The sequence below is a fragment of the Cetorhinus maximus genome, chromosome 1 (assembly GCF_964194155.1).
Source record: "Cetorhinus maximus chromosome 1, sCetMax3.hap1.1, whole genome shotgun sequence".
Lineage (NCBI taxonomy): Eukaryota > Metazoa > Chordata > Chondrichthyes > Lamniformes > Cetorhinidae > Cetorhinus > Cetorhinus maximus.
In genome coordinates this window covers 128929763-128956780 of record NC_135879.1, presented here as the reverse complement: position 1 = coordinate 128956780, position 27018 = coordinate 128929763, and the positions used below count along the sequence as shown (strand labels likewise).

The following is a 27018-nucleotide window of genomic DNA, read 5'->3' as shown; positions in this document are numbered from 1 at the left end:
AATTTACATATTACAATCACCAACAAGCTGGAAGAGTGTCCTACAGTCAGCATCGCGGTGAAGCAGTCTGGGAAGAGTGTCCTGCAGTCAGCTGTTGTTGAAGATAACAAGAGTGACAGTGCAAGAGAGTGGTGGAGAGCTCCTCTAAGGGACCAACATTTACTTTAGCTATTCTCTTCCTTTTCACATACTTGTAAAAGCTCTTAGTGCTTGTTTTTATATTTCGTGCTAGTTTACTCTCATTCTAATTTCTCCCTCTTTATTACTTTTCTAGTCACCCTTTGCTGGTTTCTAAAATATTCCCAATCTTCAGGCCTACTGCTAATCTTTGCAGCATTGAACACCTTTTCTTTCAATTTGACATCATCCTTAAAGCTCATTAGTTCACCACAGACGGTTCATCCTTAGAGTTTTTCTTTCTCAATGGAATGTATCTTTGTTGAGAATTAGAAAATACCTCCTTAAATGTCTGCCACTGCTTCTCTGTTTTCACAGTCCACTTTAGCCAATTCTGACTTCATACATTTGGAATTGCCTTTACTTAAGTTTAGAAATTAGTTTCAGCCCCAAGTTTCTCACTCTCAAATGAATGTGAAATTCTAGCATATTATGATCACACTTCCCTAGAAGGTTCAGCTGCTAAAAATGTAAGCTTTAGCTAAACTGGTATTACAACATTTTGTTTACATTAAGGGGAATGTGGAAGTTTTGCTTTGAAATGTGAATACAAAGATTAAACACTGTTAAACTCAATAGCCCACTCAATCCTGATGTTTGGATAAATTATTGTTTCAATCCAAGTAATTTAATGGAAACAACCGCTAGAGTGATAAAGAAATTCAAACTAGACAAGTCAATGACTAGAAAATTATCGAAATCAAAGGCAGCTATTTATAACACTCATCCTGAATGAAAAGTTTTAAATGATTCTGTATCAACTTTGTCAGTTATAAGCTCTCAGCAACTTCTTAAATTGTCATAGCTCTATACATTAGACAGATGCAGATGAGATTTTTTGGTCGGTTGTGTCTAACGCACACAGAAGTCAGTTATTATTCAGCGTTTTTAAAACAAGCCACTGAGAATGCCAGACAAATGACAGTTTCTGTTTGCCTTCAAATGGAATATCAACTCTGACTATAGAAATACACCATAGTATTGTTGAAAAAAGACATGTCTAAGCTTTTCGTCTTGCGCTCAGCAGGACATTCGCAAGAGTACCAATAAGGGGAAGACAACAATCTATACTGTATGAGAAGACTGCTGATTGGTTGGCAAATGGCATTGCCATGGAGAATACACCACTGATGGTGACTGACAGTTAACTGCCAAGCATTGTTTGAAATTTAAAATAAGCAGTTTGAACCTGATTGGTCAAGGTTTGCCCTGAGGAATGAGTCAGCGAATGGCTGTCACTTATTTTGTTTAGCTGAAACAGGCACAATGCATGTACATATTCTTTCTGTCTGCAAAGAACAAGGCCCTATGTATAAATATATGTAGTTTCCAGTACACACAAATGCGCCATACTGCAAGCCTGACTGACAATCTTAAATTGGTTGTCAGCGTAATTCTTAGCACATTGAGGATCGTTCAGCAAATGTCATCCAATCGCAGAATCACATCTAATGTTGGACACTGTTTTGAGTTTTGCAAGCACAGGCTGTTTGGGTACGGTCTGTACCCTGCCCATTGTGAACAGCAGCTGGGACATGGTGTTTGATATGATCCGCCAGTCTTTAGTATAGCCTATCAAGCAGCATGTCCCAGTCACTGTTCGCAAAGGGTAGGGTGCTGACCGTACCCAAACAGTCCATGCTTGCAAAACTCAAAAACAGTGTCCAGCATTAGATGTGATTCAGTGACTGGATGACATTTGCTGAATAATCCTCAGTGTGCTAAGAATTACACTGACAACCAATTTAAGATTGTCAGTTGGTCTCGCAGTGTGGTGCATTTGCATGTACTGGAAGCTACATATATTAATACACAGGGCCCTGTTCTTTGCAAACAGAAATAACATGTACGTACATTGCACCTGTTTCACCTAAACAAAATAAGTGACAGCCATTTGCTGACTCATTCTCAGGGCAATGCCTTGACTAATCAGGGTCAAGCTGCCTGGCTTAAATTTCAAACAATGCTTGGCAGTTAACTGTCAGTTGCCATCAGTGATGCATGCTCTATGGCAACATCACTTGCCAACCAATCAACACTCTCTTCAAATACGGTGTAAATTGTTGTCTTCCCCTTATATTGGTATTCTTGCGAGTGTCCTGATGAGTGCAAGACAAAAAGCTTAAGACATATCTCTTTTTTCAGCAATACTCAAGTTCTGTATGACCAAACGCCTATTTAAATATACCTTACCTAGCCAAATTTAGAGTTTAATCAATAGTTTGCAAGCAGTAAAAATTTAGAACTCATAGAAAATTGCTGGAGTTTTGCTAGCAAAAAGTCAAGTAGCATAGCTGCAGAGCACAGAAAAGCTTCCAGCTGATTTTCCAACGAGGGTCACTTTACTTCTTTGAAAATCTCTGCAATCTAATCCCCAAAGATTCCTCGTGTCAGATCTGCCCCTCCATGTTTCAGTGTTGCAAAAGCTGCCTTCTGCTAGTGCCCTGGAGTAGTATGGATTTACCTGGTTCAGGTACCTTACTATTCTTCCTTAGAGGGTTGTCTTTGTTCCAAAATTCTCTACCCTGAAGCTAATTGCTGAGACTCTATTGCTCTTCCCTCCCCATACTAGACAAGAGTTATCAGTTGGCTATGAAGCAACTGACTAGCTAGCATGGATTTGAGCCCTCAGTGGATGCCAAGAACATAAGTGATATGATAATTATCAGCAGAACCTAAATGAAATGTGTGAATGTACTGCCACAATTCTCCCGACCTTAGCAGGGACACAACAAAGAGTGGTTCCCTGAGGCAGAGTTGCAGAGCTTCAACAGCAGTCATTTACCTTTGTAACCCAAACACACTAAGTAACAAATCCCAGATACATAAGCACAATGGTAGAAGGATTAGGACACACAGATTAATGTTTGGACAAGTGATACCAGGGAGGGGGGGTGAGGAAGAACTTTTTTTAACCTAGCGAATGCGAATGACCTAGAACTCACTGCCTACAGGAGTGAAGAAGGAAGCAGAGACAATCAATAATTCCTCAAGGAAATTGTATAGGAACTAAGGGAAATCAATTTGCAAAGCTATGGGAATAGAGCAGGGAAATGGGACTGACTGGATTGCTCTACAGAGAGCCTGGACCTGATGGACCGAATGGTCTCCTTCTGTGCAGTATTGACTCTATGACCTCATACCTAACTTCCAGCTATTGTTTTTCCATCGGACATTATTTCAAGTATAAGAATTTCTTAACCAGCCATATGATGGGTATCAACATTTATGACTCAGATATAATTAGTAACATGCCAGCAACCTTGCTGTTCTAAACATTCAAGTTCAATGGGCTATACCGAGCTTACTCTATCCCCATTACTTAATCCAAATCCTCAAAGAAGGCTGACAACTCCAGGGTCCTCAGCGATGATCAGCATATTTTACAACTTTCCCCTTTATTGAAAGAAATCCGCCCAATAAACTGGTCCTGAATATGGGCTGAAGAAAACTCTTTTATGGACTGCCTAGGAATTCTTACTCATGAATGAGAACAGTTTGGACATGTCTTATATGACATAAAATATTCTGCTGCATTAAATGGCTAACAATTTGGAATCCCACCTTTGTCCCATAAAAAACACAAATCTGGACAAGCAGTATGCTTCTTATCCTTTCATTCCTGCACTGTCAACCCGTGGATTGACAAGTAATAACTGATTTATAGCTGCCTACACTCTGTGATGCATGTCAGAAACCACCCGTCTACAACAAAGACACCCCATACTGAAGGTTCTGAAACTCTCAAATTTTATTTGAAACTCTTAGAACTTAGGGAACTCATATGCATCGGAAAAGTGCTTGCACCTTACAAAATGCTTGCAAAATTCAATGGAGAGTTGACGTATTTACTGCATACCTCTCTTGCTTCTCAGCTACAGCAAGCCGATCAGCATCGGGGTCATTTGCTAAAATGACTGTGGCTCCCTCCTTGTCAGCCAGGGCAAAAGATAAATTCTGGAAAAATTAGAAGTTATACTTAATGGAGTATTTCAAATACAAGTAAAAAAAACTAACACAATTCAGTTGGCCTGCTTCCTCCAAGTAATGTGGATAATAGATCTAACAGCAAGTTTATTGTTACACAATATAAACAGTAGAGCTCCAAAGAGACTTGGGGACCAGGTACACAAATCATTAAAATAATCAAAAAGGCTAATGAAATGTTGACTCATTTATCTAGAGGACTAGATACAAGGGGTGGAAGTCATGCTTCAGCTACACAAAGCCTGGAATATTGTGAACAGTTTTGGGCAGGGTAGGAAGGATGTATTGGCCTCAGAGGGACTGCAATGAAGATTTACCAGAATGATACCTGGGCTCCAGGGGTTAAGCTTTGAGGGGATATTACACAAACTAGGGTGGTAATTCCTGGAATTCAAAGTTAAAAGGGTGATTTGATTCAACTTTTCAAGGTATTAATGGGAATTGTTAGAGGTAGATAGAGAGAAACTATTTCTGCTAATTCGGGAAACTAAGGCTAGCAGACATAACCTAAAAATTAGAGCCAGATTGTTCAATCAGAATTGTCCCGCTCAGCTCCTCAACAGAGGGGAGGTGTTGGAGGAAGATGGTATGGCTGACCATGTTAAAAGCTTTAGAGAGATGAAGAAGGGCATGGAGGCATGGTGCACATGTTATAGTCACGGAGAATGTAATTTGTAACTTTCATTAGAACTGTTTCAGGGGTGAAAACTTCGTGATTCAAACATGGAGTTGAGGGAAAATGGGCAGATTTGGGAGGAAAACGCATGATCAAGGACTTTAAATGAGGGAAAAGAGGTTGATGTTGTGGTGGTAATTTGCAAGAACAGAAGTTTTAAGGGTTAGTATTTTAAGGAAGAGTGCAACAAAGGTTCACTAAATTAATTCCTGGGATGGAAGGATTGTCCTATGCGGAGCAACTAAATAGACTGGGCCTTTATTCTCTAGAGTTTAGAAGAATGAGAGGTGATCTCATTCAAACATACAAAATTCTTTCAGAGCTCGACAGGGTAGATGCAGGAAGAACGTTTCCCCTGGCTGAGGTGTCTAGAACCAGGGGACACAGTCTTGCAATAAGAGGCAGGTCATTTAGGACTGAGATGAGGAGGAATCAACCTTATATTCCATATCCCACCTTCTTGCCCACTCAGTGGTGAACCTTTGGAATTCTCTGCCCCCAGAGGGCTGTGGAGGCTCAGTCATTAAATATATTCAATACTGAGATTGATAGTTTTCTACATATTAAAAACATCTATAGATATGGGGATAGTGCAGGAAAATGGTGTTGAAGTAGATGATCAGCCATAACCTCACTTAATAACGAGCGAGTTCGAAGGGCTGAATGGCCTACTCTTGCTCCTATTTCATTTTTTTTATGTCAAGATAGAAGTTTTGAAAAGGAATAGTACTGTTCCCAAGAGGGGACAATTTACAATGTCAGTTAGCGTGAAGGTTAGAAAGGAAGCTGAGTGGTTAATAATTTTGTGGCTATGGGCTCAAGATAGCAGAAGGTGGACCTCATGGACAAGATGATCTTGAGAGGGGAGGAGCTGCAGAAATACATGGGCGAGAGCATGGAGGAACCTTAAGAAAAATTGAGGATGAGTGGGTAAGCGGGTGAGGGTCAGGGGGCCCTCACACATCTCCAGAACTACACCGATGTTTCAGTGAATGGAGGTGGCCTTTTAATCTGGCTGCCTCGACAACAGCCTGCTTCCATCTCCACCTCTGGCAGCAGGCCTGACTCCAGCCCATCTCCAACTCCCCGCCATGAAAATAGTATGGGTGGTTACTGCCACTCATGAGGCAGGATTCCAACACTGGGAAAATTCCCTACTCTCAATTCCTAAATCCAAGATAAAAATCTGAAACACTGGTTGCAAATGGATAACTGAGGTTAACTGAATGGGCAAGAGGCCGGGATATAGAATATAAGGTTGATTTTGATCAACCTTAAAATGAGGTTATTCACTTTGTTTCAGAGAATAGAAACTCAGACAGAATTTAATGCTCCCTGGAGGTGGGCTGGGAGACGAGGTGAGGGAGGAGGCCATATAATCAAGCAGCAAGCTATGGGGTGGAGACCCTGCCAACTTCCCGACTCTGCCAATCAAGTCACTTAAGAGCCTCAGCCTACTGTTGTTAGTATCCTACCAGTGGCAGCTGGGGGCCATGCCATGTGGGCAACCTGCCAGGTAGACTCTGGCAACCATGCAAGACAGCCTGCTTGGGGGAAGTCCCTCCTATTTGTGCAGCTCGTGCCCAATGACAGATCTGCTGCTGGCAAGGGCTGCCCACGTGGGAAGACGCCGCCTGCCCTTTAAACAGACACCTCTCTGTATTCTTCGGAGTTCGGAAGAATGAGAGGTGATCTCATTGACACACACAGATTCTGAGGGGGCCTGGCAAGATGAGAGGCTTTTACCCCCGGCTGGCAAGGAGTCTTGTAGGGTAAAGGGGATAGCCAATTAGGACCGAGATGTGGTGAAATTTCTTCACTCAGAGGGTTATGAATCTTTGGAATTCTGTACCAGAGAGGGCTGTGGATGTTCAGTCATTAACTATATTCAAGGTTGTGTTCAACAGATTTTTGGACTCTTAAGTGAATCGAGGGAAGTGGGGAATGGGCAGGAAAATGGGATTTAAGTAGGTGGTCAGCCATGAATGGTGGAGCAGGGTCAGGAGCTGCATGGTCTACTCCTGCTCCTATTTCTTAGTTTTTTTACCTGCGCTTGTCAGGGACCAGAAACAGGCGGCAGGACACCAAATTTAGAAGTCAAAAGTTCCAAGGAATTCAAAACCCAGTTGGTTATAAGTTTTAAAAAAACCTGCTTAATTTGGTAAAAATGCTACTACAGATAAAAATGTACCTTTATACTATCACATTATCTCAACTACTCTGCAATAAAGCTGATAAATAATTAAGTAAATATAAAAACGAGTTTTATTCAGACTCTGGCCTCAACATTTTTCACTGTTTGAGCTCCACTTGTTTCACCAAAAATACTCAAACCGTAAATCTTGAAACTTCAGAATTTATATATTGCATGCCTATGAAGGCAGAAAGGATGCTGCTGGAAGAATTATTTGCTGTATTACATTTTTGGTTCTGATGCACCTTGGAAAGTGAAAATCAAAAATAAGATTGAATATTCAGTATCACAGGAGGTTGTCATCAAATTTTTTTTTTAATTACCTCACCTTTTTTCCAATCCTCAAAAGAGTGAGCATAAAAGCTTATTAATTAAATAACTAAGACTGGATAATCAGAGTATTGTTACAGATCTCTGGCAAAGCTTTCCGTGTGTGCATTTAAGGCAATTACAGCTACTGCATCTCTGCTCCAGATTTGTGTTTACAATGGATTAAAATTCAATGCAAAACTTAATTAAAATCATTTTACATTGGGTATGATGGGGTGTTAATGCCACCAGCTCCTAACACGTGCAGCTGTCAGTAATTCCACAGTAATTACAGTTGGCTACCAGTAGGGTACATTTTTTTTAATGTTGGGCTTCCCAATGCCTAGAATTAGTAAATCTAGAAATCTTACTCAGGGGTTATTTTCAGCTATGGAATATGCAACAGGAATCAATAGCATCAATACCCCACGAAAACCAAAATAAATCAGCTTTGACAGCAGCTTATACATCAACACTCCTTACCAGTACATCTTTGCCTTCTTCTGGATTTGGATATTTGACAGTTGGAAACTCTGGATCAGGATCTTTCTGCTCTGGAACTGCAAGGGGAGGGGTGAAGCTGAATGCTTTGAGAGCTGCTTGCACAAACTCATGTCCAACTCCATGCACGGATGTGTGTACAAATTTAAGTTTAGTTTCCTTATTTATATCCCTAGATAAAGAAATAAAGTGAAGTCAGATCAGAAAACAATATTGTCTCTAGCACAGGCAATTGAAAGCAATGATGTTTTAGAATAAAATCAATTACAAAAACTTGAAATGAATATCAACAATAAAACATAGCAAATATTTATTTGAAATAACTTACTGGAAATGTATGAGAATTAGTACGCCTTTGAAACCTGTGCTGTTTTGAGTGGTCATCTGCTTTGATATCAGTGATACACTGATAATTAAACTCCACAACAAATATCCATTGCCACAATGCATCAAATGACAAATTTAAGATCACAGCTTTTCCACACTTTGATAACAACAACAACTTGCATTGACATAACACCTTTAAAATTAGAAAAAACATTTCAGAGGTTGAGATAAAGGAGAAGAAAATCATAGGGGTAACCAAATGTCTAAGGGCAGAATTTTACAATCCTGCCAAAGTCAATGGACTTTTGCAAGGCTCGCTTCATTTTATAGCACGGCCCCCAACCACAACAAGGCCATAAAATTCTGCCCCAAGTGTTGGATGGGCATTGGACATGGTGAGGCAGAAATATTTAGTGAGGGAATTTCAGAACAGGCAGCCTAGATGGCTGAAGGCACAGGTGATGATGGTGGGCAAGGAGAAGGGGAATGCACAAAGGGCCAGAGTCAGGGAGAAGAGTTTGGGGGTTGTAGGTGGGTTTAGGGCCACAGGCTAGAAGAACAGGCAGCCTAGATGGCTGAAGGCACAGGTGATGATGGTGGGCAAGGAGAAGGGGAATGCACAAAGGGCCAGAGTCAGGGAGAAGAGTTTGGGGGTTGTGGGTGGGTTTAGGGCCACAGGCTACAGAGATAGGGATGGGCAAAGACATGGACGAGGATGAGAATTTTAATTCTGAGGCATTGTGGGATAGTGCTCCAATAATGGTCCGCAAGAACAGGGGTGACAGGAAAGCTGGACTTAGTGCAGGGCAAGATACAGGTAACAGAATACTGGGTGAGCTGAAGTTTACAGACATGAAAGACAGGAGAGCATTGGAATAGTTGAATCTGGAAGAGAAAAACATATGTTTGAGTGTTTCAGCAACAGATATGTTGAAGCAGGTGTGGAGGGAGGTGATGCGAATCAGTACTAAGAGTACTTAGTTTCTGGTAGGTGGCAGGAGCCTGAGCAACTCAGTTTAATAATATTTAACCAGAAGAAACTGCAGCTCATCCAAGACAGGATATTGGAAAATCACACAGAATCAGGAGGTGGACGTCGTTAGCATACATGTGGAAGCTGACCCCATATCCTCAGGTAACTTTGTTAAGGGCAGGGTGTGGATAAGCAAGAGGAGAAGACTAAGGAAAGATCCAGTGGTAATTGTATGGAAGCAAGAAAAGAAACCTTTGCTGGAGATTAGATAGGCAAGAGTGGAGCCCAATGGGGACAAAGGGTGGCAGTCTGCAAGAGCTTTGAAGAAGGCTTTGCGAAAGTGATAGAGACAGTATATGAGATGGATGCTATTTGCAGTTTTACCTAACACAGGAACCAGGAATAGAAGTTGGGTTGCCAGTTGTTCAACGGTAATGGGGCTAAGGGAGCAGGAAGTGGTCTCATGGACAAGGTAACTTTAGCAGGAGGAGAGATGGGAAGAAAGTGGAGACAAGACAAAGTACTTTTCCTTGGTAAAGTCAAAGCTGACACAACAGATACACACGCCAACACAAATACTTAAGCGGGGTGGGAGGGGTGGCTGGCAGAGTGGAAGTGGAAGAAGAGGGGAAGGAAGAGGAAAACAGTCTTCTCCATGGTTTTACTGCACTGGTGCTTAATTCACAAAGCAGTTATTAAACATTGTATGCACATTTAGGACCAAGCTTCAAACATAGGTCTGGGCTATTTATACTGCAGCAATCTTGACATTTTGGCCCCTTTCAAAATGAAGTCATTAGGTTGTAATTGCTGAATCCAAGTGTTGAATTTTCTGAAAAAAAAAGCTACCGAGACAAACTTATTTCATTAGTGTTTAACTGTACAACAATAAAGAGTAAATCATCATTCAGAATTACTATTTTGGTGGGATGCAGGAAGTGCATGGATAAGAAAGCATGTAATTCTGTATCTTTAAGTGCCATATTTGCATAAAAGTCATTTTTTTTCCATACAATGTTCTTGATGAATCACACGTTAACCAAATTAAAGCAAAGTGCAAGATAAACAGAAAATGTTGGTAATGCTCAGCAAGCCAGGCAGCATCTATGGAGAGAAAAAGAGTTAACATTTGAAACATTATCTCTCTCCACAGATATTGCCTGGCCTGCTGTGTATTTCCAGCATTTTCTGGTTATATTTCTGATTTTCAGCATCCACAGTATGTTGCCACTGTAAAGGTATAATAGGGTTCCAGATAAAAGTGAGGTCTAACAAGCAGCTCAGGTCAGCTTTTGGTGACAGAAGACCAAATATGTGATCAAATGAAAGTAGAAAAAGATTGCATGAACCAGTTTGCTACAGAAATCAAATACTAAGTACATCTGGTCACTGACCTGTGAAAGCAATGCTTCTGTAGACACTCAAGATATTTATTTTTCATATTTTCAAAAGGATCTTTAATGAGTGAACTGCAGTCAACAAGCTTGTCATTCCAGGACTCTGACCATGGCTCCAAATTCTTATCAATGGCCTCTGCGATTTCTCGATCGTGAGGTTCAACAATCTGAGCTCCATTATCCCAGTAAACCTAAATATTATCAAACAAGCCATTGTGGTTACAGTATATACAGATTTAAGCTAATGTTTGAACAACCCATGACAAAATTCACCTGCATATAGTCTAAAAATAAATATTTTAAATTAATGCAAAAAACATTGAGTTGAAGACACTCAGACCGATCACCGAAACAAGTATGAAAAATGCTGTCAATTGTGGATTACCAATACTTTTCCTGAAGTTCTTTGAGCCAAACATGTATTCAGTTTGGAACAAAATGCTGTACTACTTAATTCAAGTTAAACCATGGTGATTTAAATGCTTCAATTACTTCTAAGAAAATAAAGTGCGAGATCAAGGGGCAAAAAGCACTATTCCCATTTCCCATTCACACTTGATCTGCCACAAGTAATTAATTTATTGAATTGGCTGTTAGCCTGCAAAGCCTGCTATCTTGAAAGGCTGCTTAAAGAATTTATTAAGTGAAGATGGAATTTCCTCCAGGCTTGGCAGTTAGCACACATGTAAATCAAAAGTGCTCAAATATTCTTATACTTCTGCATTACAATAAAGTTGACAAAAATCAAACCAATTTTACAAAAAGGTATTATCAGGAGGCAACTTTATCCATCATCCACAGTAATAAAGAAATAAGCATTGCCATTTTAACATCCCAAGGATATGATGACGGATGAGCTTTTTGTTTTAAAACATGGCTATTGGGCAAAGCTCTGCATTGACAACACATGTTTCAAAATAAAGAAAGCCACTATGTATTTGATCCACTTTTATGTTATGATCACTTTTCTGAAGACGCCTGTCAGCTTTTCTAACTATAAATATGAGGGAATTAAGAAGACAGATGTACTTTTCTCAGAGTTAGCTGAGCTAACAAACAAAATAGGGCAAATGCAAACTATTCAAAATCAAGAACTTCTGGAATAGAATAACCACTGAGTACAGCGAAATCAAATGTTACTCAAGAAACAAAGTACATGCAGATTTGGTGCTGAATGCATTGCCTTAAATGATATTGCAAACACAAGATAAAGTAGGACCCATAATGATTTTGTAAATCTACAACAGCCTTCTACATTGAATAAGACCATGCACTCTGTCATAAACGTGTAACTGAGATATTATAGATGTTAAAAAGCTAATCTTCCTTTTTAAATGGACACAAGAAGCCTTAAGGATGGCTGCTATAAGTCACCTTTCTTTGACTGCAATGTTGTCAAGCTTCCGAAAGGCTCTGAGTGGATTACAAGCAGATATACCCAGATATGAAAAGACTTCTGAAATGTAATGAATCCCCAAGCAGACAATGGCTTTCCCTGGAGGTCTGAATAGTTCTTTCCTATCCCCTCATACATGGCAGAATGGGAACCATTCAAGTCAATGGCTGAGATATTTGTAAGGTTAGTTACCTCGGCTAAAAGACTATGCCCAAGGCTAAGCCAATGCCTAATATGGGAGCATGGTTCGACAGTTTGCGATAGCAACCATTTTAAGTATTAAAACTGTATAAAGGCAGGCTGCAAACAGCCATTGTGTGTGTAGAACCCCAGAAAGAATTCTAAGAAACAACCTTAGAAAGGGTTCTTGGCCAAGGGACGACAGAGTTATTTCTTTGAAGAATCAACTGCTTTTCCTGCCGAAAAAAGACTAGGCAACTTGCAAGTGCCATAACTGCAAAATTAGCGAGGCCTTCTTGCTCTCCCAAAAACCTGCTAACCTGCTGAATTCACCTGGGAGAGGCAAGCACCGACTGGTCGATTGCAAAGGCCATTGCAGTAGCTAAACCGAACCTCAGTTTTGAGCCACTTCACTTCAGAAAGGAAGGAGTTCAAACAACGGGCCCCAATGATATCTCATAAAGATGAGATTTCAAATCACTCTCTAAGTATCTTTTCTTTTATGTGCATTTTAATCTTTGTATCTGTATTTTTTAGCTAATAACTATTATTTTTCACCTAACTTGCAAAAACTAATCTATCCTGTTTAAGACTAAAGCTTGTCTGCTGGGTTAATTTTACACTGAATCATTCAAATTAAATAGGGGCTATGGACACACAAGGACACGGGTAGGCGCGGACACACTCATTCTTAGCTCACAGGCTACTTTAAGGAAACGCCTTTTACACAGCTGTGACAACACAAAATTGGATTCCAAAGCACAGTCAGCTTTACACAACAAGTTAAACAGACTGGAAGACCCGATAGTCCAGCAGTTTTAAATTAGGCTTCCAGGAATTGTATAAGACTCATGCATCCTCTATAATGTTAAAGTAGCTTAGGAAAACAAAAGATAAACTGAGCAAATTGAAAAAACCTGCAAAATATTCAAAGAGAAAGGAAGAACAAAAGTTGAGGAGAAAGAGGAAGGTTAGGAAAACATCTGGACTTTGAGTAAAAATAAATCAACTGCATATTTTTAAGTATTCATTGAATTTGGAAAAATAAATGTACCTTAAATGCCCAACTCAGGAAATGGTCCTAACTCCAGGAGAAATTTCATACAGGATTTCACCAAAATTATATTATTATAATTTAATTTATGAAAATACATCTTCTACAAGGAATTTTTAAATCCAGTTACAATATATCCGTAGTTTACAAACAGGAAATTAAATAGCACTAAAATGATCTTGAGATATTACTCTATCGTTTGTTGTTCTAACCAGGATATTAAAGAGGAATCAGTTTCCCCCATCTGCTCTGAGGTGGATGTACAAGATCACAGGCTAGATTCTCCATTTAGGGTTGGGATCAAATGCAGGTCTTGACCCCATGCCATATTGGGAATTGACACCTGACAAGAATTTCATAGGATTGGTGGCTCACCATTGTTGGCAGGCTCCTGGTGCGGGAGCGCCAATAGGCATGACAGCAGTGAAAGAGCTGCAGCCTGCCATTGCATGTAAGAGAGAGAGAAAAATATCATTTCAAGATGGAGGTGCCCTCTCAGTTCTTAAAAATTCATAAAGTAGCCAATTTACATGAATTTTAAATTTATAAAAGAAAAAATGGTTAAAGCTGCCAGACTGCCTTTGTGGAAGGTGGGCTTGCAGCCACAGCTGTGCTGATTTTCCCATCATCGGTTGCGGGAGAAGGGCAGGGGGTGGATTTAGAAGCAATCCAGAGTGCTGTGCCCCCCATTCCCCACCCCAACCAACCTCCCCCAATCTGCTACAGGGAGCTGCAGAAGGCCTGTCTGCCAGCTGGAAACTTTCAGCCAGCACAAGAGGGGTGCCTTAATAGCTCTCTTAACTGGCTCAATAGGCTTTCTGCCACCTGCAGGCGGGTAGCCATTCCAGACCCGACCTGCCTCCTGGGAAATGGCAAGGTGTCTCGACCGTGCTAAGAGCCAGCACACGGGCCAGCAGAGGGAATTCCGGGCTCAGCCACCTCTGTTCCTATCCTATCTCACCACACAAATTATGCCCCACTATTTTGAAGAGGAGCAAGGGAAGTTATGCCTGGTGTTCTGGCCAATATTTACCCCTCAATCAACATTACTAAAAACTGAACACTTGTTTATTATCACAATGTTCTTTCTGGAATCTTGAAGTGGGTAATTGGCTGCCATGCTTCCTACAATAGTGATGGCACTTAGAAGTGTGAAGTGTTTTGGGAAATCCTTACGTTATGAAAATTTTTTTGCACCAAATGGTGCATCTCAAATTCAATCTTAAGGCTGTACAAGTGTAGTATTTGCATTCTAAAGGTAGGACTTTGGAATTGAGATGGCTGATGATGTTCATAACTGAATTAATTACCAAGCATCTTCAGACATTGATATGAAGTGGTACATGCTTAAACTGCTACACTTGAATACTTGAGGATTTTGTTGTACACTGTTAATATTTAATTTGAAGTTACAAAGCAATATTTCAGGAAACCAGGGCTGATTTTATTACAAGCATAAAATCTCTCTTGAAAGAAAAAAACATTTGTATGTCACCTTGTGTCTTCAGTATATTCCAAAGCACTTAACATGTAAGTTGGTTACTTTTGAACTCATTATGTACATAACCGCAGAAGTGAATTGGAATCCAGTAATTTCCCACAGAAAACAAAAGTGATGAATGATCAGTGAAACTGTTTTTGTTAATGGTGTTGGCCAAAGAACTCTTTGCTCTTATTCATTAGGACTGCTTAAATTCCATCTCCGAACACTATGTTGCCAACTTGTAACGCAGTGCTAAAACATGAACTGAGCTGACCTCGTAATATGAGGGAAAAGCTTATTCCGCTGCCAGTGTACATGGGACCCGAGGAGCCACATGAAGAAAGAAATGCACAACTATATTTTAATGCTGTGCATTACCTCCATTTTCACAAACAACCTCACCAATCCTTACTGCAATTCACTGTGTCCTTGCAATCTATTTCCCATACTATTGCAGTTTAATCATTGTATACACTCAATATTTACATTAACTATTTAAAATGGAAGGAGGAGAATTAAATTGGTTTGTCAACTAACACTGCCTATAAATTTGGGTCATAAAATAGTCAAAAGTACTGCATAAAAGATTGCATTATTACCTTATAACCATTATCTTGCTTGGGGTTGTGAGATGCTGTTATCATGATTCCTGCACACAGTTTCAGCTGGGACACAGTAAATGGCTACAAAGACAAAAGGTTGACGAGAAATAGGCACATTTAATTACAAGTTGGACAATATTCAATGCAATTAATCAGACTGCAAGAAAAAAAATCAACTGGCTTGGTTCTTAAAAATCATTGCATATGGAATTCTCCACATGTAAATCAATGACTAACATGTCTATTGAATATACACCCACAAGTGCAAATACAGAGATAAAAACAAAAAACTGCGGATGCTGGAAATCCAAAACGAAACGTCAACTCTTTTCTTCTCCGCCGATGCTGCCAGACCTGCTGAGTTTTTCCAGGTAATTCTGTTTTTGTAGTGCAAATACAGGTGTCAGCACAGAATGCCAATGGCTGAGACTGAATTTTGTTACATTATGTAAATATTGGCTGGGATCTTGCAGTCAGTGGCAAAGCGGAGGCATTCACCACCGACCACATGGAAGAGCCCAACCCTATTTTACCGTAGGTTGCAGCAGGAACTTGCTCTCCTAGCTGTAGCGTGGGTCTAACGACGAAATGATTGGAGAAGCCTAGCTGCATGGTATATTCCTGGCAGAGCCACATCCCCTTTTAATATCACAAACTGAAGACACACCCTTTGCAATCTGTGTTCAGCTCAATGACAGGTAAGTTTTTCTTGCTTCTTTCTAATTTTTATTTGATGCAGTTTTAATTACAGTTTCCCCACCTCTGCATCTTGGGCGCCATCCCCACCTCTCTGGTCCCCACTCCCCCTCGGCACCCTCCCACCCCCAGACATCGGTGAGACTGAGGAACTAGAGTGGAGAGGTATGCGCACAGGTTTGGAGTGTTTTCACGCTCTTGTTGGTTTAAAGCTACAAAAACCAACGTAAAAAGTGCTGCAAGTTCTGAGCAATCAGCCCAAGTTTCTGGCTGACGGGTCCTGGAGGAAACATCAGTGTCTGGAGCCCATTCAGGTGCATCCCAACTTCCAATGTGAGCGTAAGTGGGCTCCCCAGAAGTTATGGTGCGGTTGCAGACCTCAATTGCGGCGAGGCTCTCAGTTTTCGCAGGCGATTTGGGACTGTACGACCCAGGCCATTGATTTTTTTGATTATTGATTATTGACAATAGATGCCTTCAAGTAAATTTTAAGACTGAATATCAAGAAAAATGGCAACCTAGTTTCTTTCTGTTGCTGGACAAACCCTGCTGTGGAATGTCTCCGACAACAGGAAGAAAAGCCGGCTGTGGTTCTGGGTGCCTCCTGCTTAAAATCTCATTTGTGCTATCCCCACTCAGAGATACAGGGAGGATGGCAGACTTACCACTGTTACTTGGTGCACTCACAGCCCAACTCAACATCTCTTTCTACTGAGTGACAACAATGCCAGTACTATTTAATAATTCATAGATAAAATATTCCATTAATGATTTTCCTCCATAGCTCATGCCCTTGCTTTTAGGATCAATCTTATTGCTTATTAATAACTTGCATTTATATAATGCACTTTATCATAGTAAAACATCCCAAGGTGCTTCACAGGAGGGTTAAACACAATTTACCACCAAGTTACATAATTAGGGTATTTGGGACAGGCAAGGAAAAGTTTGGTCAAACCATTCAAAACATTCAGGAGTGTCTTAAAGGATAGGTTAAGGGAGACAAGCCCAGAGCATATGGCCTTGATAGCTGAAGGAACGGCTGCCAATGATGGGGGTGTTGGAAATCAGGGATACACGTAAGGCCAGAATTGGAAGAGTGGATGAATCCTAGAGGGCGCTACAGAAGGTTACAGAGACGGGGCGGGGGAGGGGGCAAGGGCATGGAGGGATTTGAACGCAAGGGTGAGAATTTTAAATTTGATGCACTGCCAGAGCAGGGGCCAATGTAAATCAGCGAGCAGGGGTGATGGGTGAACAGGACTTGGTGCAGGTTAGGATGTGCTGAATTTAGGAAAAGTGAAAGTTGTAAGGCCGGCTGCAACAGCACTAGAATAGTTGAGTCTGGAGATGACAAAATCACAGATAAATGCTTCAGCAGCAGATGAGCTGAGACAGGGGTGGAAATAGGCAATATTACAGAGATGGAAATAGGTCTTGGAGATGGAGAGGTGTTATGAAAACTATACTTACCTCAAGAGTTGAGAGTGGAGGTCAGGAACTTTAACATCCGCCAGACCTTGGAGCTTTTGTGCATATGCAGACTGGGATTGGGCTGCACATGCATAGTTCTACATTTTTGCGATCTGTGGGTCCAGTGTGCCTGTGCAAGAAGGAAAGCAGCACGAAAACCTGGGTCAGGTGACCGGGAGTGGAGCACCATCAAGAAAAAAGAAATCCCAGGATGGAGACAGGGAGAGGATTCCAAAGGGGAGAGGGTACAGGGAGAGGTCCCAAAAGGAAATTCCCAAAGAGGGGACCGGGACAGGAAAATGTCCCAGCTCAGTTAAAAAGAGAGAAACATGCTCTAAACAAGAAAAGGATTGCAGGGAGCAGACTTTAAGTGAAATAGGTAGCCAAAGGTTGATGACTCCGTGCTGCGGGCCTTTAGGGCAAAGGTACCCCTTTGGAGCAGTAGTGTTCTGCTTGGCAAGGCCAAAGGTCTGAAATTGTGCACGTGCATTGGCGCTTGAATCGCACTCAGGAATCCAGGGGAACGGAATCTTTGGAGGTGAGATTGAAACCCTGCAAGGTGGGCCGTTGTTGATGTCATCCGTGTTGGAGTGACTTTTGGAGAGGATTTCAAGGTAAGATCTTAGAAGGTGAAGGATGGAATCTCTCCTGAGAGAAACAGAGTTTCCGTGAGATTGGCTGACTCAGTGTTATCTGGGTGGGTTGTTGAGAAACCCATGGACTCTGTTTTGGTCGCCTCTGCCAATTATTGTGCAGTGTTCTACCACAGTTGGCTTGTTATTCACATGTACCTCATACTTACCCTGATTGTTAGAGTATAAGATAGATATTGTAAATTGTTTGATCTTTCTGACCCCGTACAGTAAAGTTTATTTTTGTTTGTTCAAAACCCTTGGAATCTTGTGGCTTTCTTCACTGAGCAAGTGTTTTAAATCGCAAACTTTGTCTACTTGAAACAAAACACTATTGGTCCCTAATTGGATCTAACCAACAATTTGGGGGTCTGGCCAAGGATCATAATAGAGGGTATGGGGTTAGAAACTCAGCACAGGATGCAGAAGCTGCAAACAGCCTATTTCAGGCTCAGAGTGGCCAGGGAGGAAAATGGAACTGGTGGCTAAGGAACAGATTTTGTGGCAGGGACCAAAGACAATGGTCTTCAGTCTCCCTAAAATTTAATATGAAATTTCTGCTCATCTCATAATGGATGTTAGATAAGCATCACGATAAGTCAGAGGCAGTTGAAGGGTTGAGAGTTGGTGTTGTCAGCGTACATCTGGAATCTGACACCTGAGAGCTTTTGCATGTTAATGCGGAGGGCCAGCAGGTAGATGAGAAGTAGGAAGGAGGCCAAGGATAGATCCTCGAGTGGCCCCAGAGGTAACTGTGCAAAAGCAGGAAGAGAAGTCATTGCAGGAGATTCTCTGGCCATGGGTGCACAGTCATAATGGGGCCAGACAACAGCAGTCCCAGTAATCTGGACAATAGAGGAGAAACATGGAGGAAGAGTACTCTTCTCTGTACCCCACCCAGTGTAAGCACCTTTTGAAGTTTGGCAATCACAACTGTAGAGTACCCAAATGACCTCTGCATAGCACTAAAATGTAACTGCTCAATGTAAATAAGACTTTAAAAGCAAATGACAATACAATGTTTGTCAAGAAATATCCAACTTTACCAGACAAAACACTGTCATTTAAGCTTCCAATAACAGCAACAGGATGCATGACTAATTAAACTGGGGAAGTTGGTAATGATCACAAGGCAATAAGCCAATGAAGGGGATTCACATGATATAAATCATGGAGGAGCACATGTAGTCATTTTCTGAATTAGTCAACAAAATTAAAGCCTTGAAATTCCTGCAGGATTCTAGCACTATGGTATCCTATACATTGAGAATGTTAGATGACTGTTTATCTTTTTAGACACTTATTCTAATAGGAAAACATTAATTGTAAGTGAATAGTTATTGATCAGAGATTGCAAATGTTATAGTGAGAACATCAGATTCCATCATCAATATGGTCCTTTTTAACTCATTTGTACGTACAAGTCAAGAAACAAATTGATAATTGCTGTCCTGCTGTTCATTTAGGAGTTTGAGTAATGCTTTTTATTTGCCATTATTCATTGCTGTGTGCAAAGCCTTGATCTGAACATTTCACAAAAATTATGGTCAATAAAAGATCCAGCATCCTGGTAGCTGTTTTGATATATTGACATTATTGATGCATCTTATTTTACTCCAACAGTCATAATTGAATTTCTCCAAAGTGGGGCTCAATTACTGGGTGGTGCCTGAGCTATGATGGGGCAGAGGCAGAGGTAGATTGTTTGTTTTGTTCATGGGATGTGGACAGCGCTGACAAGCATTTATTGCCCATTCCTAATTACCCTTGAAAAGGTTTTTGTGAGCCACCTACTTGAACCACTGCAGTCAATTTGGTGTAGGTATACCCCAGTGTGCTGTTATATCAGGAGTTCCAGGATTATGACCCAGTGACAGTAAAGGAATGGTAATATAGTTCGAGTCAGGATGGTACGCGATTTTGTGAGGAATTTGCAGGAAGCAGTGTTCCCATGCATTTGTTGCCCTTGTTCTTCTAGGTGATAGAGGTCATGTGTTTGAAAGGTGCTGTAAAAAGGAGTTTTGGCAAGTTGCTGCAGTGCATCCTGTAAATGGTACAAACTGCTGTACAGGAAGGGAGTGAATGGTTAAGGTGTGCATGGGGTGCCAATCAAGCTGGCTGCTTTGTGCTGGATGGTGTTGAGCTTCAAGTGTTGTTAGAGCACTCAACCAGGCAAATGGGGAGTATTCCACCGCACTACTGACTTGTGACTTATAGACGATGGATAGGCTTTGGAGGTCAGGACATGAGGTACTCACCACAGAATTCCAAGTCTCTGGCCTGCTCTTGCAGCCACATTATTTATGAGGCTGGTCCAGTTAAGTTTCTGGTAAATGGTAACCCGCAGGAAGTTGATGGTGGGAGGTTTAACAATGGTAATGCCATCAGGTATCAAGGGGAGATGGTTGGATTCCCCCTTATTCAAGATGGTCATTGCCTGGTACAAATGTGGCATGAATGTTACTTGCCACTTATCAGCCCAATCCTGAATGTTGTCCAAATCTTGCTACATGCAGGTATGTGAGAAATTATGAGTGAAACTGAACATTGTGCAATCATCAGTGAAAATCCCCACACTTCTGACCTTCTGATGTTGGGAATGTCATTGATGAAGTGGCTGAAAATGGATGAGCCTAGGATGCCACCCTGAGGAACTCTCCTACAGTGATGTCCTGAAAGTGAAATGATTAACCTCCAGCAACCACAACCATTTGCCTTCATGCTAGATATGACTCTAGCCAATAGTGAGTCATGCTAACATACATACATATGAATATACAAATTAGGAGGAGTAGGCCACTCGACCCCTTGAGCCTATGCCACCTGATCTGAACTGGCGGTAACCTCAACTCCACATTCCCACCTACCGATAACCTTTCACCCTCTTATTAATCAAGAATCTATCCAGCTCTGCTTTAAAAATATTCAAAGACCCTGCTTCCACTGCCTTTTCAGGAAGAAAGTTCCAAAGACTCACGACCCTCAAAGAAAATTCATCTCTGTCTTAAATGAGTTACCTCTTATTTTTAAACAGTGACCCCCTAAATCTAGATTCTCCCAAAAGAGGAAACATCCTCTCCATATCCGCCCTGTCAAGGTCCCCCGGAATCTTAAAGGTTTCAATCAAGTCGCCTCTTACTCCAGTGGATACAAACCTAACCTATGTCTAACCTTTCCTCATAAGGCAACCCACCCATTCTTGATATTAGTTTAGTAAACCTTTTCTGAACTACCTCTAATGCATTTAGATACTTAAATAAGGAGACCAATACTGTACATAGTACTCCAGATGTGGTCTCACCAATGCCCTGTACAACTGAAGCATAACCTCCCTAATTTTGCATTCAATTCCCCTCGCAATGAACAATAACATTCTATTAGCTTTCCTAATGGCTTGCCGTACCTGCATACTAGTCTTTTGTGATTCATGCACTAGGACACCCAGATCCCCCTGAATTTCAGAGCTCTGCAATCTCTCACCATTTAGCTAATATGCTTCTTTTTCACTCTTCCTGCCAAAATGGACAATTTCACATTTTCCCACATTATGCTCCATTTGCCAGATCTTTGCCCATTCACTTTGCCTACCTATATTGTTTTGTAGCCTCCTTATGTCCTCTTCACAACTTACTTTCCCTCCTATCTTTATGTTATCAGCAAATTTGGCAACCATACTCTCGAGCCCTTCATCCAAGTTATTTATATAAATTGTAAAAAGTTGAGGCCTCAGCACTGATCCTTGTGGCACACTGCTCGTTATATCATTGCCAACCAGAAAAAGACCCATTTAAGCCAACTCTGTTTCTTGTTACCTAGCCAATCTTCTATCCATGCCAATATGTTACCCCCTATACCATGAGCTTCTATTTTCTGCAAAAACCTTTTATGTGGCACCTTATCAAATGCCTTCTAGAAATCCATGTACAGTACAAGCACTGGTCCCCCTTCATCTGCAGCACATGTGACCTTCAAAGAACTCCAATAAATTGGTTAGACATTATTTCCCTCAGGCAAAGTCAATGTGATTTTGTAAGAGTCCTTTGAAGTTTTCTAAGTGCCCTGCTATAACATCTTTAATAATAGCTTCTAACATTTTCCTTATGACAGATGTTAAGCTAACTGGTCTGTAGTTTCCTGTTTTCTGTCTCCCCCCTTTTTTTGAATAAAGGAATTACATTTGCTATTTTCCAATCTAATGGAACTTTCCCCAAATCCAGGGATTTTAGAAAATTAAAACCAATGCATCAACTATTTCACTAGCCATTTCTTTCAAGACTCTATGATGAATGAAGTCCATCAGGGCCCAGGGATTTGTCAGCCTGTAGCTCCAACAAGTTGCTAAATACCACTGTCCTGGTGATTGTAATTTTCCTGAGTTCATCCCTCCCTTCCATTTCCTGATTTACAGCTATTTCTGGGATGTTACTTGTATCTTCTATAGTGGAGACAGCTGCAAAATACCTGTTCAATTCATCTGCCATCTCCTTACTTTCCATTATTAATTTCCCAGACTCATTTGCCAAAGCACCAATGCTCACTTTATTAACTCATTTCTTACTTAAATATCTATAGAAACTCGTACTATCCGTCTTTATATAGTTCTCTCCCTGATTCACATTGATTTCAATTTTGTTAGGGTTGCATAATGCCATACTTTGTCAAATGCTGCCTTGATGTCAAGTCATTCTCACTTCACCTCTGGAATTCAACTCTCTTGTCTATGTTTGGACCAAGGCTGTAATAAGGTCTGTAGCTGAGGGATCTGGGTCGAACCTTAACTGAGCATCAGTGAGTAGCTTACTGGTCAGAAGTTGAGCAACTCCCCAAGACTCGTTCAATAGCACCTTCCAAACCTGCGACTTCTAACACCTAGAAGGACAAGGGCAGCAGATGTAGGGAATACCACCACCTGCGAGTTCCCCTCTAAGCCACGCACCACTCTGACTTGGAACTATATCGCCGTTCCTTCAGTGATGTTGGGTCAAAATCCTGGAACTCCCCTCCCTAACAGCACGGTGGATGTACCACACCACATGGACTGCAGCGGTTCAAGGCAGCAGCTCACCACTACCTTCTCAACGGCAATTAGGGATGGCAATAAATGCTGACTTAATTAGTGACGCCCACATCCATGAAATAATAAAAAAATGCCACTTCATCACACTATCAAGGACACCTTCCATCACTTTAAAGATGATTGAAAGTAGGCTGTTGGTAATAGGCCAGATTGGATTTGTCCTGCTTTTTGTTGACAGGACATGACGGGGCAATTTTTAACGCCGTCAGGTAGATGCCAGTGTTGAAGCTGTACTGGAACAGCTTGGCTTGGGGCGTGACTAGTTCTAGAGCAGGAATCTTCATCACTACAGCTGGGAAGTTGTCTTGAACCTTTGCTGTGACCAGCACACTCAGTCATTTCTTGTCTTTTGCACTGACATGCTGGGCTCTGCCAACATTGAGAATAGGGGTGTTTGTGGAACCTGCTCTTCTGATTAGTTGTTCAATTGTCCATCACCATTCATGTGGCAGAACTGCAAAGCTTTGATCTGATCTGGTGTGGGATCACTTAGCTCCAACTATATATAATATGCTGTGTCTGCTGTTTAGCATATACATTGGCCTGTGTTGTAGCTTCACCAACTTGGAAGACATTTTACCTTAAGTCTGTTGCTGCTCTTGGCATGCTCTTCTACATTCCTCATTGAACCAGGGTTGGTCACGTGGTTCGATAGTAACAGTAATATGATGAATATGCCCAGACCATGATGTTACTGACTGTGGTTGAATATAATTCTGCTGCCGCTGATGGGTCACAGCGTGTTCTGGATGCCCAGTTTTGAGCTAAAATTTGCTGTTCATATTTCAACCAGACATGCAAGTCAGAAGTTAGAATTAAGGACTTTTCTGGGCTTAAACTCAAAGATGACATGATGCTTTTATTGTCTTTCTCTCCCTCAAAAAGTATTTTAAGCTGATTAGGTGATGACATATTTGCAGGGTTGCAGTTAGGAAGAAGCCCTGGGGCAGAAAATGAACAAGAGGGGAGCAGAATGAAATGCGTTGGTTCCCGTCCCATCATGTACATTTCTTTTTAATTTTACGAATAATTTTTCCCAGTGGGGCTGAATTTTGGGTTATAACCAGGAGGTGCAAAGGATATAGTCCTTTCTACTCTAGCATTCTATGAGTTCAAAGCTCCTCAGGTTCAGACAGGAGAGGATACGTTATGCACTGAGGTGAATTTTAGTCTGGTCCTAGAGTAAATAAAAATGCTCCTCAGACTCTACCAATATGAGGGAACTATACCTTTCATCATGGCTTTTTGCCATGAACCGAGACTAACCCTACATTCCTCCTCACAAGCTGTTGCATTTAAGATCGCTTTTTCAAGTAACTATATTTCTCCTTTGCAAACCAATGAACCAGTGAGTGCAAGTACATCTTTTAAAAGAATTTCATATTAACCACCCTCTTTTTTCTTCTAACTTCTCCTTAATTTTTTTTCTTTAAATGTGAACTCCCTCAGTACAACCTCAAACAATGCAAACAAACTATAGTGGACACCTTCATAATCTTGAAGTTCCTGGCAGGTAATACTGATTTTTTTCAGTCACACTACAAAAGTCATATGTTTTCTAATTTTTTCTCTGCTCCTCCATCTTTGCTAAAATTCGAATGAATCTACAATACTTATTTATTGTTCTTCTCATAACAGCTTAAATCTACTCTAGCTACAAGTATAACATCACCCTTTGACCATTGTATTTGATCTATCTAGATACAGAATCAAATATTATGCCACATTTTTAACCCGTGTAATTGCACATTAACGTTGTTTTGTTTCTCAACTTCATTTTAAAACGTCCATTTGAATGTGTACTTCCTTCCCTTGCACTTACTTTTGAAATATATTACTTCACATTTCCCTACATTAAACTGCATCTCCCACCTACCTGCTCTCCAAATGGTCACTTTTGTGACCAGTCTGCCATGTGGAACCTTATTAAAAGCCTTGCTAACATCCATAAAAACTACATCCAAGCATATCCAAGTTCTCTTGCAACATATCACAGTCCTTTTTACAATTTTCCATATTCTAAAATTTGGCATTTTTAGTATGTCAAGGCATTCCTTCAGTTACTAATTTCAGATCATCCATGCATCTGTTGTCAATAAGAGGTCCCAAAGATTCATGTGAACCACTTGTCATTCCAGTGTAAGCAAAGCCCTTTATCTATAACTCACTTTTTACCCTACAAGCAGCTATCAAAATCCATGTTGCGTCCCAATTCATTAAGAGCTCAGCAAGTGGTTCCATTTTCAGACATTTTCACTGTTATTTTAATTTGAATGCATGGCAAGGGAAGCTTCTGACAGAAGCTGAGGGCTCAGTACTGCAGACAATTTAAGAGCATAAAAAGTGTGGTGCAAAATTAAAAAGAAAATTAGGAAAGAGAGTGAGAAAAGAGATCAGCAAATAAAATAAAGGAAAACACAAAGGACAACTTTATAAACACTTAAAGAACAAGAGGATAACTGAAGAAAGAGTAGGGTCTATTCGAGACCATAAGAGTAACCTGTGTTAGGAGGCAGAGGACGTGGGTATGGTTCTTAAAGAAAATGTAGTATCTGTTTTTATAAAAGAGAGGGGTGATATGAACATTTTACACAGGGAGGAGAAGTATGAAATATTAGATTAAATTAACATAGTGAGAGAGAAAATAAGAAAGGTTTTAACATATTTGGAAGTGGATACATCCCCATGCCTGAATGAAATGCATCACAGGCTGATAAGGGGAGAAAGAGAAGAAATAACGGCGGCTCTGACCATTATTTGCAATCCTCTCTGGCTACAGGCATGGGGCCAGAGGACTGTTAACTTTGTACAATTAAAAAGGGAGAAAGGGGCAGACCGATTAATTACAAGCCAATCAACTTAACCTCAATGGTGGGTAAACTATGAAAAAAGTCCTGAGTGATAGGATAAATCTTCATCTAGAAAAACACAAATTAATCAAAGATAGTACCGATTTATTAAGAGAAGGTTGTGTCTGACTAACATGATCGAATTTTTTGGGGAGGGAACAAGGATGGTCCTGCATTTGATGTAGTCTTTATGGATTTTAGCAAGGCTTTTGGTAAGGTCCCACATAGCAGACTGGTCACAAAAGTGAAAACCCAAGGGGTCTAAGGGAAAACTGGCAAGTTGGATCCAAAATTGATTCAGAGGCAGGAAGCAAAGGGTAATGGTTGATAGGTGCTTTTGTGGCTGGAAGGCTGTTTCTTGTGAAGTTCTGCAGAACTCAATTATTTGGATTTGAATATAGCAGGTATGATTAAGAAGTTTGCAGATGATACAAAAATTGGCTGTGTGGTTGATAGTGAAGAAGAAAGCTGTGGAAGGGTATCAATGGACTAGTCAGGTAGGCAGAAAAGTAGCAAATGGAGTTTAATCCAGAGAAGTGTGAAGTAATGCATTTGGGGAAAATTAACAAGGCAAGGGAATATACAATAAATGGTAGGATACAGATAGGTAGAGAGGAACCTTGGAATACATGTCCACAGATCCTTGAAAGGTGCCTGGACAGGCAGATAAGATGGTGAAGGAGGAACATGGGATATTTGCCTTTAATAGCTGAGGCACAGAATATAAGGGCAGGGAGGTTATGCTTGAACTGTGTAAAACATTAGTTAGGCCACAGATGGAGTACTGCGTGCAGTTCTGGTCACCAGACTATGTGTGACTGCACTAGAAAAGGGACAGAGGAGATTTACAAGCATGCTCCCTGGACTGGAGAATTTTAGTTATCTGGAAAGATTGGATAGGTAGGGCTGTATCATTTGGAACAGAGGCTGCTAAGGGATGAAATAATTAAGTGTATAAAATTATGAGGGGTTTAGATAGAGTGGATAGGAAGGACCCACTCCTCTTGGTTGAGGGGTTCATAACCAGGGGCCATA

General features: G+C 40.8%; 1 protein-coding gene across 1 annotated transcript in view; it reads right to left on the bottom strand.

The window, feature by feature from the left end:
• Positions 1-27018, bottom strand: part of pgm2 (phosphoglucomutase 2) — a 79990-nt gene that overhangs the window by 30518 nt on the left and 22454 nt on the right. The window contains exons 5-8 of the mRNA XM_078546133.1: positions 15254-15337; positions 10539-10732; positions 7827-8016; positions 4037-4134 (exon numbers count right to left, since the gene is read on the bottom strand). Of these exons, the coding sequence (XP_078402259.1) occupies positions 4037-4134; positions 7827-8016; positions 10539-10732; positions 15254-15337 (566 nt within the window). The remainder of the gene's footprint in view (positions 1-4036; positions 4135-7826; positions 8017-10538; positions 10733-15253; positions 15338-27018) is intronic.